This window comes from Neovison vison, chromosome 9 (assembly GCF_020171115.1).
Source record: "Neovison vison isolate M4711 chromosome 9, ASM_NN_V1, whole genome shotgun sequence".
NCBI lineage: Eukaryota > Metazoa > Chordata > Mammalia > Carnivora > Mustelidae > Neogale > Neogale vison.
The window spans coordinates 37,697,831-37,715,872 of NC_058099.1; the positions used below are offsets into that span (position 1 = coordinate 37,697,831).

The following is an 18,042-nucleotide window of genomic DNA, read 5'->3' on the forward strand; positions in this document are numbered from 1 at the left end:
TTGGGCATAAACTGCTAAGTGCTCTGATCCAATGAAGTGTGGGTAGGGGTAGTCTTTGAGTCAAGTCTGCGAAGTTTGTTCTGACCTCAGAAGGGCTCCTCTTAGCTATCTCTTTCCCTGGTTCTTCCTGCTGAACTAGCTGGCTTACATTTTAGCTTACTGCCCTTAATTAAAAAGAGGTATTATTTTTTTAAAAGTCCTTAAGGTCTCAACTTCTCCACAGTGTTTCAAATCGAGGTCCATTCCTTTGGGGGGACTACTCTGTAGACTTCTGGAAAAAGTCTCGGTCACTTACTCTTGGTGCTGAGTGGGACAGTAGCCTCTGGTTTTCTTGACTTGTTTTTCCAGCGTGGAACATCTGCTCTAAAAAGTGAGCTGTGCTGAAGATGACTGGGGCCCCAACAGTCTAGCCTGTTGTGACTGGGGCAAGAACTGACTTATGGGTGGGGCTGTATGGAAAGGAGCCCCCGACCTCTCAGCTGTGCTTACCAGAAATTTAGCCTCTTCAACTTAGAGTTAGAGGGGATGAAAAATGCTGGCAGTCTGCTCTTCCCAGTGAGATATGGTAACCCTGGACTGGGAGCTTAGGGGTAAAGGCAGCCTCATCTTCCTGGCACACCTATCCTGAGTAGAGCTTTTGTTAAGTTGAGCTCGGGGAGGAAGGAAAGAAGTGGACTATGACTTAAACAACACTGACTCTTGCTGTTCTTACTGAATTTTAGATTTTCTTTAATAAATACTTCTTCATTTGATGTATGCTCATAGGACAATTTCCAGAAACTTTAAGTGACTGCTTTGTAATAATTTTCCCTAGCTTTGCCTGTTTTGCTGGGGAGTGCGTCCATGTAGCTCATGTTCCCATCCTGAAAGCAAAACTCTCCCTAGTGTCTTGTACTAAAGTGATCTGTCTAGGATAGAAATTCCTATTGAGTGAGCTACTAAAAGATCTCTGCAAGCTTTCTACAGATAAACCAGATCTGAATAAACTTGACATTCATTGTTTTCACTAGCCATAGGCTTATCTTTGAGCTTCTTAATCCAACTCAGCCTAATTCCTTACAAATTTTCCATAATTAAAAACTTGTTGAGGTACAGTGGTTAACCTCAAACCCCTTCATCTGGTCTTGTCCCACCTCTGGGCCTGTTTATACAGACAATTACTATCTTTCTCTTGGTCAAGTCCCCATGCACTACCAATTTACATTTCCTCTTTCTCTCATTGCCAACATATCTTAGCCCCACAGTGGGATTTCTGGTCATCATATATGAAATCATTACAAAACTGACCCATGAGCTTTCTGAAAAGGGAAGACCCTTTCCATCCTTGATTTTGAAGCCATTTGATCTCCATTTTACAGAGCTTATCTGAAGATACATTTTTATAGTAGGCAGAAAGAACCAACACACAACCGATTTTCCCAATGCAGTAAAAATATGTGTTAAAATATGAGAAAAGAGCATTTCTCCTCTATACATAATTTTAAAATCACACTGAAAAAAATAATTAGGGTGTACCTACCAGTTTTTGCTGTTTCTGGAAAAAGTACGAAATCCCTCTTTTCGATAAACATGGAAACCAAACCTAAAGATTTTAGCTTCACTAATTAGTTATAGGAACACCTCTCTTATATAAACTCCATTGCCCACGTCCATTTTACACAGCCTTTGAACACTCACCCAAGAGAGAAGGTGCCAAAATCATTGTAAAAATATACAGGTATATTCCTCAAGGACTGCTTCAGAATGTCTTAGAATTCAGACTATTACTTTAAGGCTAACTTTAACCAACAAACTTTTTTTGGTTTCTATATCCAAGTAATCAGAAGCCACAAGTCAGAAAAAAGGGAGAGGGGCACGTGCACCCGAATGTTTATAGCAGCAATGTCCACAATAGTCAAATTATGGAAGGAACCTAGATGTCCATCAACAGATGAATGGATAAAGAAGATGTGGTATATATACACAATGGAATACTATGCAGCCACCAAAAGAAATGAAATCTTGCCATTTGCGACAACGTGGATGGAACTAGAGCATATCATGCTTAGCAAAATAAGTCAAGCGGAGAAAGACAACTATCATATAATCTCCCTGATATAAGGAAGTGGTGATGCAACATGGGGGCTTAAGTGGGCAGGAGAAGAATAAATGAAACAAGATGGGATTGGGAGGGAGACAAACCATAAGTGACTCTTAATCTCACAAAACAAACTGAGGGTTGCTGGGGGGGGGCTGTTGGGAGAAGGGGGGTGGGGTTATGGGCTTTGGTGAGTGCTGTGAAGTGTGTAAACCTGGCGATTCACAGACCTGTACCCCTGGGGATAAAAATATATGTTTATAAAAAATAAAAAATTATTAAAAAAAAAAAAGAAAAAAGGGAGAGTCACTAATGGTAGGCACACAGACATACTAAAAGCAATGACAGGAAAATAAACAACAAAAACTTTAACTAGTAGATAAAGCAATTCAAACGGCACATTGGTTTAGGGAAATTGCCTGAGAAACCTCAGCAGGCCCTAAGGGCATTACTGTACCCAGCATACTACAGTAACTGAGGTTCAGGAAAATGATTACTCTGGGTCAATAAGGAAGAAAGAAATTATCTTCAGTAATCTCTGTTTAAAGAAAGAAAATGTAATTTTTAGAAAACCACTCTTCCAAAATGATGTTCAGGAAGTCTTTTCCCCCAACTAGATGAGAAATTTACCTATAGAAGAAGTATTTCTTGAGTACTCCAAATGGCTAAAGTTTTATTGTACTTATTAGCATTTTAGTTCTTAAATATCTCACCCATAGTAATTTAACATGTTCTTATTATATGAAAATGCCTTTAAACACTCACTGACCCCTGGATTGGTAAAAGGAAATGTGGTGTTCATACTATGGAAGGTTACTAAGAGAAATTATAACCCACCCACCCCTACCCCGCCCTGCCACCTGACATGGGATAGTATCTCACAACTGTCCTGAGTTAGTAATAAAATACCCGAAGCTGAAGGAGAGCTCACTTGGGCATATTTGAGCTCTTACAAGTATACTTTGAGGAAGAAAGAGAAAATGCACACAGATTTGATCATTAATATTTTCAAAAGCCTCTGATATTTTAACTGAAATTTAACACTATTCTGCTTATATAGTCACTGCTGCCAAACATCTCCATTCACATTGTTAAAAACAGCTTTATGCCTATTGGTTACCTAGGGAACCACATGGCAGAGGCTTGCCACACACTTTTCCACATGAAGGGACAGGATCCATGCAAGTTTTCCGACCACTACTTCCAAGTTCTAGCAATTGGCTGAGAGGAGTTTGGCCACAAGGGCAACATCGCACCAGCTGGGGGAGCCGTGGGCATGGCTGGCAGGGCTGAGGGTGGCACACTTGAGAACATGTATGGTTCCCACATTTCAAGTCCCTGTTAAGAAAAACAACAGACTATTATATAACTGTTGCATAAAACATGGCTCTATTCTATCTGAGAAAAACATAAAACCTTACTTGCCACATATCTTTAAACAGCCAAAGTCGCCAAATCCATCAGACTTTCCTACATCTGTTCCACATAACACATCTCGGGAAGTGCTGCCACAGTAGCATACTTGAGGACACAATTTCAAAAACAAAGGTTAGTAAACTGTATGGGTTCTTAAAATATTTCAAACAATCTATAAGAACCTAACACAAAATGCTATTCATTCGTGTTGATCAGACCTGATGCAGAAACAAGTGTGGCTTCTACAGCAGCTCTAAGAGGCTTTATCATAGGAAGAAGTAAAAAAGGCCTTGTAAGACTGTCGGTATCCCCTGGTGCCTCTGCAGCACATCCCCAAAACATCATTAAAGTGAAGCAACCTTCTAAATTAAGAGACTATCTGGCTCATAAGGCCATGGCTGAGAACCATCCACCCTCAGGCTCCCTGGGGTCCTCTGGTTACAGGAAATGGAAGCTAAGCTGGTGACAGTTGTGGAGTGAGTGGAGTGAGGACTGGATCCCCACAATCTTCACTCCAACCCAAGCAGCACAGATTTAGTACTTTATATATTGGGGTACATTTAAAATGCTCAGAAAAGCTTTCTGTTGCTAATAAGGAGTAAGAAAAATCAGCGTAATATAAAATCCTTAATAATCTGTATTCTACTACCATTGAATTTTAAGTAATCATGTTTGAGTATTCACACTGAGTAGAAAGCTTTTATTTGCTAGATAAAGAAAAGACTTTTATTTTCTAGATAAAGAACCCCATCCAACATCTACAGATTGTCCTGTGGGTTCAAGAAATAATGAGTTCCTTTCTTTCTTTTCTTTTTTTTTAGTTCCTTTATTTCTTTTTTTTTTTTTTTTTTTTTTTAAAGATTTTATTTTATTTATTTGAGAGAGAGAGACAGTGAGAGAGAGAATAAGCGAGGAGAAGGTCAGAGAGCGAAGCAGACTCCCCATGGAGCTGGGAGCCTGATGTGGGACTCGATCCCGGGACTCCAGGATCACGCCCTGAGCCGGAGGCAGTCGTTCAACCAACTGCGCCACCCAGGCGTCCCCCTTTATTTCTTAATGTTAGCAAGAAACGTGTTATATTTAAGGAGTTAGGTTTCTGATGTATTAATATGTAACAAGGTGTGATAAGAATTAATTAAAAAAAAAGAATTAATTTTCATCAATTTATATAGTTTTTTCTAAGTGTCACTTCACATTTTCAATTGATAATAAAAAATTTATCTTGTTAAAAATCAATCTGTGCAAATATAGTTGGCCCGCATAATAGATGCAGACCAAAAGAGTAGAAACTAATTGAAATCTTGCAGACTTAATGATGTTCTTCTTCTTTCTCAGTGTAACTTAGATATCTACTTGGAGAGAAAATCAGTATCAAAATAAATGACATCTTAAAATCACATATTAGTAAAAAATAAAATAGAATACTTCTAACTTCAAACATTAGAAATGTTTATAAGTAAAACACTGTTGTGAACAGACCAAAAACTTTCAATAAGACACGAGAAGCAGGAAAGTCTCAAATCAATAAAGACCTAGATGCTTTAAAATCCACATTCCAGGGCGCCTGGGTGGCTCAGTGGGTTGGGCTGCTGCCTTCGGCTCAGGTCATGATCTCAGGGTCCTGGGATTGAGTCCCGCATCGGGCTCTCTGCTCGGCGGGGAGCCTGCTTCCCTCTCTATCTCTCTGCCTGCCTCTCCATCTACTTGTGATTTCTCTCTGTCAAATAAATAAATAAAATCTTAAAAAAAAAAAATTCCACATTCCATCTTCCAGTAAGTACATTTGCAATTTTATCTCCTGTCCTAAAACTGATTGATTCATTCAATAAAGATTTACTGAGTGAATACAGATGTAGGAAATACAACGGATATTTATGGTATCAACAAACTGGTAAATAAATCCTAGTAACTGGGAATTTCTGCAAGGAGGCTTTTCTTTGTTAAGTTTCTGCTCAGACAGAAGAAAAGCACTTTTTTTTTGGCGGGGGGTATGAGCAGACAGCTGTGAACAAAAGAATTGAAGGTCAGAAATAAACCCACACCCAGGGGTGCCTGGGTGGCTCAGTGGGTAAGCCTGACCCTCAATTCTCAAGTCATGATCCCAGGGTCCTGGGATCGAGCCCTGCATCGGGCTCTCTGCTCAGCGGGGAGCCTGCTCCCCCCCCCCCCCGCTCTCTGCCTACCTGTGATCTCTGTCTGTCAAATAAATAAATAAAATCTTAAAAAAAAAAAAAAAAAAAGAAAGAAACCCACACCCATATAGTCATCAATCTATGACAAAGGAGGCAAGAATATGCAATGGGGAAAAGAATCTTTTCAGTAAATGGTGCTAGAAAAATTTAACAGCTACAGGTAAAAGAATGAAACTAGACCATTTTCTTACACCTTACACAAAAATATCCTCAGAATGAATTAAAGGCATATATGAGAGACCTGAAACCATTAAACTCCTAAAAGTAAACATAGGCAATAATCTCTTGGACATTCCCCTTAGCAACATATTTATGGACAGGTCTCCCCAGGCAAGGGAAATAAAAGCAAACATAAACCATTGGGACTACACCAAAATAAGAAGCTCTTACACAGCAAAGGAAACCATCACCAAAACAAAAAGGCTATCTAATAAATAGGAAAAGATATCTGAAAATGAGATGTCTATGAGGGGTTAATATCCAAAATATATAAAGAATTTATGTAATTCAACACCAAAAACACAACAATCCAATTAAAAATGGGTCAGAAGCCATACACATTGCTGACAGATACACAACATCATTCATCATCAGGGAAATGTAAATCAAAACCACAATATCACCTCATGCCAGTCAGAATGCCTAGTATCAGAAAGGTTAGGATGGGGCACCTGGGTGGCTCAGCCTGTTGGGCGTCTGTCTTCTGGTCAGGTCATGATCCCCACATTGGCTCCCTGCTCACAGGGAGCTTTGCTTCTCCTTCTCTTCCCCGCTCCTGCTTTCTCTCTGGCTATTTCTCCCTCTCTCTCTCTCAAATAAATAAAGAAATAAAATACTGAAAGGAAAAAAAAAAAAGAAGATAAGGACTAACAAGTGTTGGTGAGAATATGGAGAAAAAGGAACCCTTGTACACCGCTGGTGGGAATATAAATTGGTACAACTACTGTGGAAAACTGTATGGAGGTTCCTCAAAAAATTAAGAACAGAAATACCATAATCGAGCAATTCTACAACTAGGTCTTTACCCAAAGAAAAGAAAAACACTAATTCCCAAGATAGATGCACCCTCAGCTTGTTGCAGCATTATTTACAACAGCCAAGATATGGAAACAACTCAAGAGTCCAAACAGATGAATGGGCTCCCTGGTCAGTGGGGAGTCGTCTACTCTCTCTGACCCTCCCCTCATCATGTCCTCTCTCTCTCAAATCAATAAATAAAATTCTTAAAAAAAAAAAAAAAAGAGAAAAAATAATGACACCTTGCCATTTGTAACTATATGGATAGACCTAGAGGGTATTGTGCTAAGTGAAGTAAGTCTGACAGAGAAAGGCAAATACCGTATGATTTCACTTTTATGTGGAATCGAAAGAACAAAACAAATGAATCAACAAGCAAGCAAAAAACCAAAGAGACTCTTAAATACAGAGGACAAACTGGTGGATGCCACAGGGGAAGTGGGTAGGGGGATGGATGAACTAGGTGAAGGGGATTAAAAGGTACGAATTTCCAGTTACAAAATAAGTCATGGAGATGAAAAGGACAGCACAGAGAATATAGTCAATAATACTACTACAATAACAATATATGGTGACAGTCTATACTTTTGTGGTGAGCACTGAGTAATGTATAGAGCTGTCGAATCAATATGCTATACACCTTAAACTAATGTAATGCTGTTAATTCAGCTCAGTAAAATAGAATAATCAAGGATCAGAAAATTGTGACAATAAAACCAAAATTGAGCCCCTGATCAATCAGGAAATAACCTGGGTACAACATTAAACCCTGTTATGTATGCCAAGGCACAAGAGACAGCAATATGAGCTGGTGACAGAGGAGTTGGTTGGTCACTGCTGGCTGAAGATTATTAGAGAATCAAAGGCAGTCTGGAAGAAGGTCTCTGCTGCCAGCTTTAGCCTATTCAGCATTTCTGTCAACACATGAATGAACCCCTGAGAGGAATGCATATTAAATCTCTAGATAAGGCTGAAAGTGATCCAAGAAGAATTACAAATGAAGATAAATAAGTATACTTGTGGCCCTAGTAACATTCTCCCAGATATTTACTGCAGACAAAAAAAAAGTTTTCAACTGGGTTTGAAAAATCACCTACACAAAAACAGAAAAGGCAGAGACTGGGATCCATACAAGTTCGTACAAAAAAGACCTGGGTGAGTTAGCTGAGAAAAAGCACAATATACATCAAGAACTAAATACTGGGGCACCTGGGTGGCTCAGTGAGTTAAGCCTCTGCCTTCAGCTCAGGTCATGATCTCAGGATCCTGAGATGAAGCCCAACATCGGGCTCTCTGCTAGGCAGGAAGCCTGTTTCCCCCTCTCTCTCTGCCTTCCTCTCTGTCTACTTGTGATCTCCTGTCAAATAAATAAATAAAATCTTAAAAAAAAAAAAGTGCTAAATATGGTCCACAAAGGGACTCTCCCACACCATAGTCTATACTGGTAAGACCAAATAGACAGTATATACTTCACTCCTGCTTTCTCAAATGGATCTAGGGTAGCATATAAGGATATATGAAATATAACAAAGGAATATAAATTTAAAGATGTGAAAAGTAGAACAATGGCAGAGATATAGAGTAAATTATAGCTAAAAAAAAAAGTACACTACAAAGACAAACATTAGGTCTGTTACCCAGGGTTCCCAAGATAAAAAGATCAATCATCTTTGAGGAAGAACAACTAGTTTTGGAACTAAGGCCAGACAGGAATTTCTCCCAAGAGGACCCATAAAGAGGACAGTTAAGTAATATACAGCACAGTTCCTCACATGAAATCCTCATAGTACACAACATAAAACATTTCATAGAGCTGTTACTTATTTTAACTGCCAACATAGATCAACAGCATCACACCAAAGTAAAATTTAGTAAAATAAAACTCTACAGGGCACCAATACATGGTAGCCCACGATCCCTGCAGATCAGGGGCTATTGTAAAAACAGAAGAATCACACAGTATGTGTTTCTTTGTGGCTCACTTCTCTCACACAGCATTACGTTTTGGAGATTCACCCACTTCATAGCATGTATCAATATTACATTCCTTTTCATGGCTGAATAATAATCTGCTTTATGGTTACATTTGTTTATCCATTCATCAGGTGAAAGACATTTTTTTGGTCCTGTTTGTTTTAGGATTTTATTTATTTGAAAGAGTGACAGAGATAATGAGAGAAGAGCATGAGCACAGAGGGAGAGGGAGAAGCAGACTCCCTGCTGAGTAGGGACCTGACATGGGGCTCAATACCAGAACCCCAGGGGTCATGACCTGAGCCAAAGGCAGAAACTTCACCCATGGAGCCACCCAGGCGCCCCAGGTGATAGACATCTGAATTGTTTCCACATTTTGATTATGATGAATAGTACTGCTATGCACATGCATTTATTTATAAGTTTTGTACAGACGCATACTCTCCCCTTTTGGTTATATGACTAGGAGTAGAAATGCTGGGTCATATGGTAAAATTCTACACTGAACCTTTTAAGAAACTACCAGACTGTTTTCTAAAGTGGTTATACTATATTACTCCTATTGTGGTTTTAATTTACATTTCCTTAGTATTTAAAGGTTTTAAGCAACTTTCACATGTCTATTAGTTATATGTATATATACATATATAACATATATATATACACACACATATATATAAATATATATATATATATATATATATTTAAAGATTTTACTTATTTCACAGAGAGACAGAGAGCACGAGCTGGGGGAAGGGTACAGAGAGAGGGAGACACAGACTCCCCGCTGAGCAGGGAGCCCAGTGTGGGTCTCAATCCTAGGACCCTGAGATCATGACCTGAGCTGAAGGCAGACGCTTAACTGACTAAGCCCCCAAGGCGCCCCTATATGTTTTCTTTTGAGACGTATCTGTTCAAGTCTTTGTTCATTGTTTAAGTTGTTCCTATTTTTTTGTTGTTTCATAGGAATAATTCAAATATTCTGGATAAAATCTGCAAGTGATCTGTTCATTTTGTTAATGGTATTTTTTGATGAAAAGAAATTTTATTTTATTTTATTATTATTTAAGATTTTATTTATTTATTTGACAGAGAGAGATCACAAGTAGATAGAGAGGCAGGCGCAGAGAGAGAGAGAGAGAGAGAGAGAGAGAGAGGAAAGCAGGCTCCCTGCTGAGCAGAGAGCCCGACGCGGGACTCGATCCCAGGACCCCGAGATCATGACCTGAGCCGAAGGCAGCGGCTTAACCCACTGAGCCACCCAGGTGCCCCTGATGAATAGAAATTTTAAATTTTGATTAAAGCTCAATGTATCGGGATCCCTGGTTGACTCAGTCATTAAGCATCTGCCTTCAGCTCAGGTCATAATCCCAGGGTCCTGGGATCAAGCATCACATCAGGCTCCTTGCTCAGCAGAAAGCCTGCTTCTCCCTCTCCCACTCCCCTGCTTATTTTCCCTCTTTTGCTGTCTCTCTCTGTCAAATAAAATTAAAAAAAAAAAAAAAAAAAAAAAAAAAGTTCAATGTACCTGTATTTTTGTTGCTCTGTCCAAGAAATCTTTTTTTTTTTTTTAAAGACTTTATTTATTTATTTGACAGAGATCACAAGTAGGCAGAGAGGCAGGCAGAGAGAGAGGGAGGAAAGCAGGCTCCCTGCTGAGTAGAGAGCCCGATATGGGGCTCGATCCCAGGATCCCGAGATCATGACCTGAGCCGAAGGCAGAGGCTTAACCCACTGAGCCACCCAGGTGCCCCTGTCCAAGAAATCTTTACCTAACACATGTGAAAATATTCTCTTATAGTTTATTCTGGAAGCTTTGTGTTTCTGGGTTTTTACATTTAAGTCTGTGATCCACATAGAATTCATTTTTGTGTAAAGAATAAGACAGAGGTTGAGGGCTTTTTTCTGTTTGTTTGTTTTTAGTTATTTAATTGACAGAGAGAGAGAGACAGTGAGAGAGGGAACATAAGCAGGGGGAGTGGGAAAGGGAGAAACAGGCTTCCCGCCAAGCAGGGAGCCCGATGTGGGGCTTGATCCTAGTACCCTGGGATCGTGACATGACCTGAGCTGAAGGCAGATGCTTAAAGACTTAACCACCCAGGTGCCCCAAGACATTTGTTTTTTCTTATGTATACATCCAGTTGTTCTAGCAACATCTGTAAAAAGACTCTCCTTTTCCCACTGAATAACACTGTGGTTGAAAATCAACTGACTATACATATGTGGGTCTATTTCTGGACTTTATTTTCTTACATTTATCTAGTGAGATAACAATAACACCAATAATTGCACTGTCATGATTACTGTAACTTTTTAAGTCTTGAAATCAGACGGTTTAAGTCTTTCAACTTCATTCTTTCTCAAGATTTTTTTGGCCTTTCTAGATCCTTTTTTCTTCTTCTTTTTTTTTAAAGTAGGCTTTGTGCCCACTATGGAGCCTAACACAGGCTCTCTCTCAACCCTGAGATCAAGACCTGAGCCGAGATCAACACTAGGGGTACCTGGGTGGTTCAGTCATTAAGCATCTACTTTTGGCTTAGGTCATGAACTCAGGGTCCTGGACTGAGCTCCACACTGGGCTCCCTGCTAGGTGGATAGCCTGCTTCTCCCTCACCCACTCCCCGTGCTTGTGTTCCCTCTCTTGCTGTCAAATAAATAAAATCTTAAAAACAAAAAAGAGTCAAACACTAAACCAACTGAGCTACCCAGGCACCCCTCTAGATCCTTTTCAAGAAGTTTCTCTTTAAAATAATTTTCCAAACACTTACTTTTATTTTTATTTTTTTAGATTTTTTTTTAAAGATTTTATTTGTTTATTTGACAGAGAGAGATCACAAGCAGGCAGAGAAGCAGGCAGAGAGAGAGAGAAGGAAGCAGGCTCCCCGCTGAGCAGAGAGCCCGACGCGGGGCTCGATCCCAGGACCCTGAGATCATGACCCGAGCCGAAGGCAGCGGCCCAACCCACTGAGCCACCCAGACGCCCCATAGATTTTTTTTTTTTAAAGATTTTATTTATTTATTTGACAGAGATCACAAATAGGCAGAGAGGCAAGGCAGAGAGAGAGGGGGAACCAGGCTCCCTGCGGAGCAGAGAGCCCGATGTGGGGCTTGATCCCAGGATCCTGGGATCATGACCTAAACTGAAGGCAGAGGCTTTAACCCATTGAGCCAGCCAGGCGCCCCTATTTTTATTTTTATTTTTTAAATACTTCATTTATTTATTTGACAGAGAGAGAGAGAGATCACAAGGAGGCAGAGCAGCAGGCAGAGAGAGAGAGAGGGAAACAGGCTCCCCGCTGAGCAGAGAGCTTGATTCGGGGCTCGATCCCAGGACCCTGGGACCATGACCTGAGCTGAAGGCAGAGGCTTAACCCTCCGAGCCACCCAGGCACCTCCCCCAAACACTTACTTTTAAACAGCATTTCAAAATCTACTGTCCAAATTCCATAGGACAAAGTCCTATATTGGTATTATGAAACTAAACACTGAACTTAAACAATACAACTAAACACTGAAACTATCTAAGCATTAATGTATCTTACTTTTCTCTACCCAGGGTACAGTGCTACTAGAGGCCTTGTAACTACAGGCTTGAGGTCAATCTATGTCATCAAGAAAACTATAAATAAGGTTCTAGAAAATACACAAATATTGCTGGCTAGTGTGCCCACCACTTACCCTGGTTCAATATGATCCGACAAGGCTGGCATTGACCCCCATGGCACAGCTCAGCACAGTGATGCTGACCACAATTCAAAAGATTCTCACATGGATTGGAACAGTGGACTGAGGCGGCCTGACCACAGCGAACTGTGTGCCTGGAAAGAAAACAGATGTATAGACAGTGTTGGTCTGATGCTGGACAAGTTTTTACTGGATAGCTAAACTAACAATGAAGCCCAAAGTTTACCTCCCAAAACTATGAAACCTTTCTCTTGACCCCATTTCCCTCACTTTTCTGTTTACCTCCTTTAATCTTTATTTCCTTTATTTCCTTAATAACTCTTCTCCCCTCCACTCTTTTTTCTCCTGCTTTGCTTTCCTTATTTTGGGAAATAAGGAAACACATTTTCCTTATTTATTATTCCTGACTTTCTCTCTCCCTATATTCTGACCAGTGAAGAAATGAAGTTCCTCTCTGTAGATTTCTTCACTGAGTTCCCACGAAGTAGCATACAGGAGGGGAAAAGAGCTGGGAGCTCCCACAGTATCTTATAGATGGAAGTAGGAAAGCTGGGGGCGGGGTGGAGTGGTGAAGGGTTAGTTTTAATGTATACACTAAGACTGGAAGTACAACGGCAATCTCCTGGGATTTGGTACTCCAGCATTTTGTGTAGTTATAATACTTAAGAACTATACTGTATATGACTTTGATTCAGGATGGGAAAATCATTCTGGCTTTGTTCGAATAAGCATCCTAATTTAATTTTGCTGACTTATTGGCTAGAGAAGGATTTTTGGACAACTATCATCAGGTTTCTTTCCAAGGTAGTGGTTTAGAGCTTGGAGTCTACTCTCCTATAAGAAGAGTTTTATTCTATCCTCTACTTTCAACTCAAATATGTATTTTGTTTGAAAAAGTCATTGTTACATACACAGATGATGTTTCCAGTGCTCAGCATCATGGCTAACATCAACCCCTGGAGGTGTACACTATTATTTCTATTCTGTGATTTAAAAAATGAGGCTTGGGCGCCTGGGTGGCTCCATGGGTTGAGCGTCTGCCTTCGGCTCAGGTCATGATCTTGGAGTCCTGGGGTCGAGCCCCACATTAGGCTCTCTGCTCAGTGGAGAGCCTGCTTCTCCCTCTCAATCTGTCTGTCTCTCTGCCTACTTGTGATTTCTCTCTCTCTCTGTCAAATAAATAAATATAATCTTTAAAAAAAAAAAAGAAAGAAAGAAAAATGAGGCTCAATGAGACCAAGCAACTTGCTGAGGTCAACAGCTAATTAGTGGCACAGCCCAGATACAACCTGGTCTTTCTGACCCAGAGCCCTTACATGTGATTCTCAGGCCACACTACTATCCTTTTAAGTTCAGACAAATGTGATTCACTGATAATTGGCTGAATCCCATTTTGTCTTGTGGTTCAGAAATCATATAGGTCTTACTGGGCCTCAGAAATATTCCATAACTATCAGTGATCCTTGCCCTGATGACGGAGAACTTGTATTATAACGAAAAGAGGATGGGCTCTGGGGTTACTTATTCGTTCATTTAACAATATTCATAGAAAACCTCGTTGGTGCCAGATATAACGCTAGGTGTAAGTAAATGGTCCCTGTCTCCTGAACCTTAATAGGTCTGGGTTTATTGTTTTATTATTATTATTATTTTTAAAGATTTTTAAAGATATTATTATTTATTTGAGAGAGAGAGAGAGAGGTCACAAGTAAACAGAGAGGCAGGCAGAGCGAGAGCAGGAAGCAGGCTCCCTGCTGAGCAGAGAGCCCGATGCCGGCCTCGATCCCAGGACCCCAAGATCATGACCTGAGCCGAAGGCAGAGGCTTAACCCACTGAGCCACCCAGGCACCCAACAGGTCCGGGTTTAATCCTGATTCTTTCATCCACAGACAAGTTGAGAAAAAAGTCCCTGACATGTTGGCATTCAACTGAAATGGGTAATCTCACTACGCAAATAACTTCTTAATCACTTATAAGATTGCAAAAAACTAGGGCAGCAGAGTAAACTAATATTTACAAAAAAGTACTATTTAAGAGTGCGTAGGTGGCTCAGATGGTTGGGCATCTGCCTTCCGCTTGGGTTGTGATCTCCAGGTCTTGGGAAGGAGTCCCATGTCAGGTTCCCAGTTCAGTGGGGAGTCTGCTTCTCCCTATCCCTCTGCCTCTCCACATTTGTGCTCTCTCTCTCAAATGAATAAATAAAATCTTAAAAAAAAAAAAAAGTACTATTTATGCCTACCACTTATTTATATCTTCCTACTAATTCTTACTTTAGAAATTCACACATAAATCATCAATTTAAAAACTGAAGTCTTTAGAGAGCAGTTCTAACTTTACCTGGTTCGTCCACATTCGCATGTTTTAGTCATAAAGGCAGGGCAGGGTGGGCAAGGTCCAGGATGGCAGAGACTAAAAGAGAAAGGCTTAGATTAGTAAATCATACTCATGTATCCAAATCTGAACAAAGTTGCTCCTACTGGGTCTTATTGGGAATGTGCCAACAAATAAACCTACCATGAATGTTTTAGTATTTGCCTAAAGTTGATTAAGCTATTTAAATGGAAATATCAGGGGCGCCTGGGTGGCTCAGTGGGTTAAAACTTCTGCCTTCGGCTCAGGTCATGATCTCAGGGTCCTGGGATCGAGCCCCACATTGGGCTCTCTCCTCCTCGGGGAGCCTACTTCCTCCCTCTCTCTCTGCCTGCCTCTCTGCCTACTGTCGATCTCTGTCTGTCAAATAAATAAATAAAAAATCGTAAAAAAAAATAAATTAAATAAATGGAAATATCAACAATGCTTTCATATAGGAAGAATTGGTGGAATTATCATCTTAGAATATTTAACCAGGGGGTGCCTGGGTGGCTCAGTGTGTTAAGCCTCTGCCTTCAGCTCAGGTCATGATCTCAGGGTCCTGGGATCGAGGCCAGCATTGGGCTCTCTGCTCAGTGGTGAGCCTGCTTCCCCCTCCGGCCTTGGCCTGCCTCTCTGCCTACTTGTGATCTCTCTGTGTCAAATAAATAAATAAAATCTTAAAAAAAAAAAAAAAAAAAAGAATATTTAACCAGAAAAATAAAGCCCAAGTCAAAATACTGGTTTTATTTGGTTCTGACATTTAAAGATGACATTTCCAAATATGGTCTTAGCTCATTTAGTGAGATGTTTTAGGGCCTCCTTTCCCTTCAGACATGGTGTTGACCACCTAATCTGCATAACTTTAGACGTTCTCTGGTAGTCATGGCAGGAGGCCATTTCTGCAAAAGAGTTCAGAAAGAGGGTTCATGCACAGGGATAATTTATTATTGAATCTACCTAAAATGCCAACTGAAGGAAGGAAAAGTTTAAACAGATGAGTCCCTGGGTTTTAAGGAAGGACCCATGGAAGGAGTAAAAGAGCAGGCAGCAGGCCAGGCTGTGTAACCCGGTCTGGGCAGCTCTCCTATCACAGGCAATTCCCTAGCACCTCCCCCACATCCTGACCCACAAGGCCTCTGGCCATACATTTATCCCTGCCCTGAGCAGCAGAAGCACCAAGGTAACACTCTGACGTCTGTTTTACTTTTAGATTTGGGTAATAAAAACAAGTTACAATTACTTGACCATTTACCATATGCCAGATTCTATACCAAGCCTCTTAGATGCATTAATTTAATATTCATAGAACTCTGTAAGTACTGATGCTCATATCATTATTATTTTACAGATGCAGAAAGTGAGGCTTAGAGAAGTTAAGTAACTAGCCCAAGGCCACACAACTGTTAAGTGACTTGACCCCAGGAGTTAAACATTGGTTTAACCCTACACAATTGCCTTTTCACAGACAGAAGTCTGTCTTATTCCCTGTTTTGAACCTGGATATCACTGGGGGATATTTCTTCTTAAAAGCCAGCAGTATAGTGTCATGGAAATCCCATTTCTACCATGTCCTAGCACTATGACTTTGGGCAAGATACTTGGCCTTTCTAAGCTTCATCGGTAAAATGGAGATGATAAATATTTATACATAACCAGGGTGTTGTAAGGATTCAATGAGTTAACTTTTTTTTTTTTTTTTTGAAAGATTTTATTTATTTATTTGACAGACAGAGATCACTAGTAGGCAGAGAAGCAGGCAGAGAAAGAGGAGGAAACAGCCTCTGTTGAGCAGAGAGCCCGATGCAGGGCTCGATCCCAGGACCCCAGGATCATGACCTGAGCCGAAGGCAGAGGCTTATTAACCCACTGAGCCACCCAGGCGCCCCTCAATGAGTTAACTCTTGCAGAGTACCTGGCCCAGTGTTAAGTGTTCAGTAAATGGTACCATACCGCCCTTCACCCCATCCTGCTACACACTAACCAAAAGATAAAGGTACTCAGAGCCATGAGCAAAGTGTGTCTACCAGGAATCCCCAGCGGTCTAGTGTTCCAACTTACAGGTTACAGGAATGCGGGCAGTCCTGGCCAGGCTGTTTCTTTCTACAAACCTCACCACAACTATGTGGAATTTCATTTCTGCTCCATTCAGGATTCTTCACCTTGCCTAAAACATATCAGATCAGAGAGTCAATGGGATAAACTTCAACTGCATCTTAGACTTTAATGAAACAACACAATACAGCTAGACAGCATGAACTTTAGTGTGGTTTTTATTAGTGTGACAAACATATCACCCCACATCCTAAAATAAAAAGGTGACTGTAATGCTACTCATCAAAAGCTTCACTGAAAACAAAAAAACAAAAAACAAAAGCTTCACTGAGTATGATAAATCCTAAATTCTGGATTACCTGGAAAAGAGAAATAAGTCATTTTTACTTTGACTAACTTTGACTAACAGACATATTTAATCTAAAACAAAAAACCCCACAACTTTTGTAAATGGACCCGTGAACAGATAGGGGAACATCTGCCATAAGGATTTGAGAGAAGTAGTAAGGGGTGGGGGGGAGAAAGAAGAAAGAAGGGAAGAGAACAATAGGGTGGGAGATGGGGCAGCACTAAGAGATGGAAAGGACAAAAATCCCCCACACAGTAGGAATTTGCCAAATCTAAAGCATAAGAGGGCTATAATTTTATAATTAGTGTGTATCTGGAAATCTTTAGTGACTTCTATGAACTTAGCAGAGGCAGGAAGTGTAAAACTGAGGCACGGGACTCCTCCATGCCCTTGAGGAACTCATTTTTACTTGGGTAATTTATACCCAAATGATGGCCTGTCCCCAATGTTTGGCCTCTGCTGCTCTATCTTGTTTCTTTCAGAAGCTTTATTCATGTTGAGAGGTTTGTTATACCTAAAGGCCTATGAGTCCCAAATCTACATTTTTTTTCTTTTTCCTCCCCCCACCCTCACCAAATTTACACTTTCTGCACTGCTCTGAATCCTCAGTTCTGGCCCTCTCTGTCCAAACATCTGCTGAACATCTCTGTGTGAGGTGTCACAGTCACCCCAAACTGTCTACATTTACAGTCAAAGTTAGTATCCTCTCTCTGAAGCCCCTCCTTCTTCAGTGTTCCCTATTTCTGTCAGCAATACCATCACTGTTAGAGTCACAGACTTAAAAACCAGTCATTCCCAACTCCTCTTTTTCTTTCCATAATCTACTTAATCACCAAATTTTCTTAGTTTCCCTACACAGTGTATCTCACACCTTGCTACTTTTACTCTTGTCTATTTGCCAGACTCATCTCCAGTCTATTAGAAAAAT

At 40.4% G+C, this 18,042-nt stretch overlaps 1 protein-coding gene across 5 annotated transcripts in view; it reads right to left on the minus strand.

Annotated features, from left to right (window-relative positions):
- Positions 1-18,042, minus strand: part of NFX1 (nuclear transcription factor, X-box binding 1) — an 81,081-nt gene that overhangs the window by 39,610 nt on the left and 23,429 nt on the right. For all 5 annotated transcript variants that reach the window (XM_044265525.1, XM_044265524.1, XM_044265523.1 and 2 more), the window contains exons 5-9: positions 16,772-16,877; positions 14,699-14,770; positions 12,355-12,494; positions 3,499-3,598; positions 3,198-3,415 (exon numbers count right to left, since the gene is read on the minus strand). In XM_044265525.1, the coding sequence (XP_044121460.1) occupies positions 3,198-3,415; positions 3,499-3,598; positions 12,355-12,494; positions 14,699-14,770; positions 16,772-16,877 (636 nt within the window). The remainder of the gene's footprint in view (positions 1-3,197; positions 3,416-3,498; positions 3,599-12,354; positions 12,495-14,698; positions 14,771-16,771; positions 16,878-18,042) is intronic.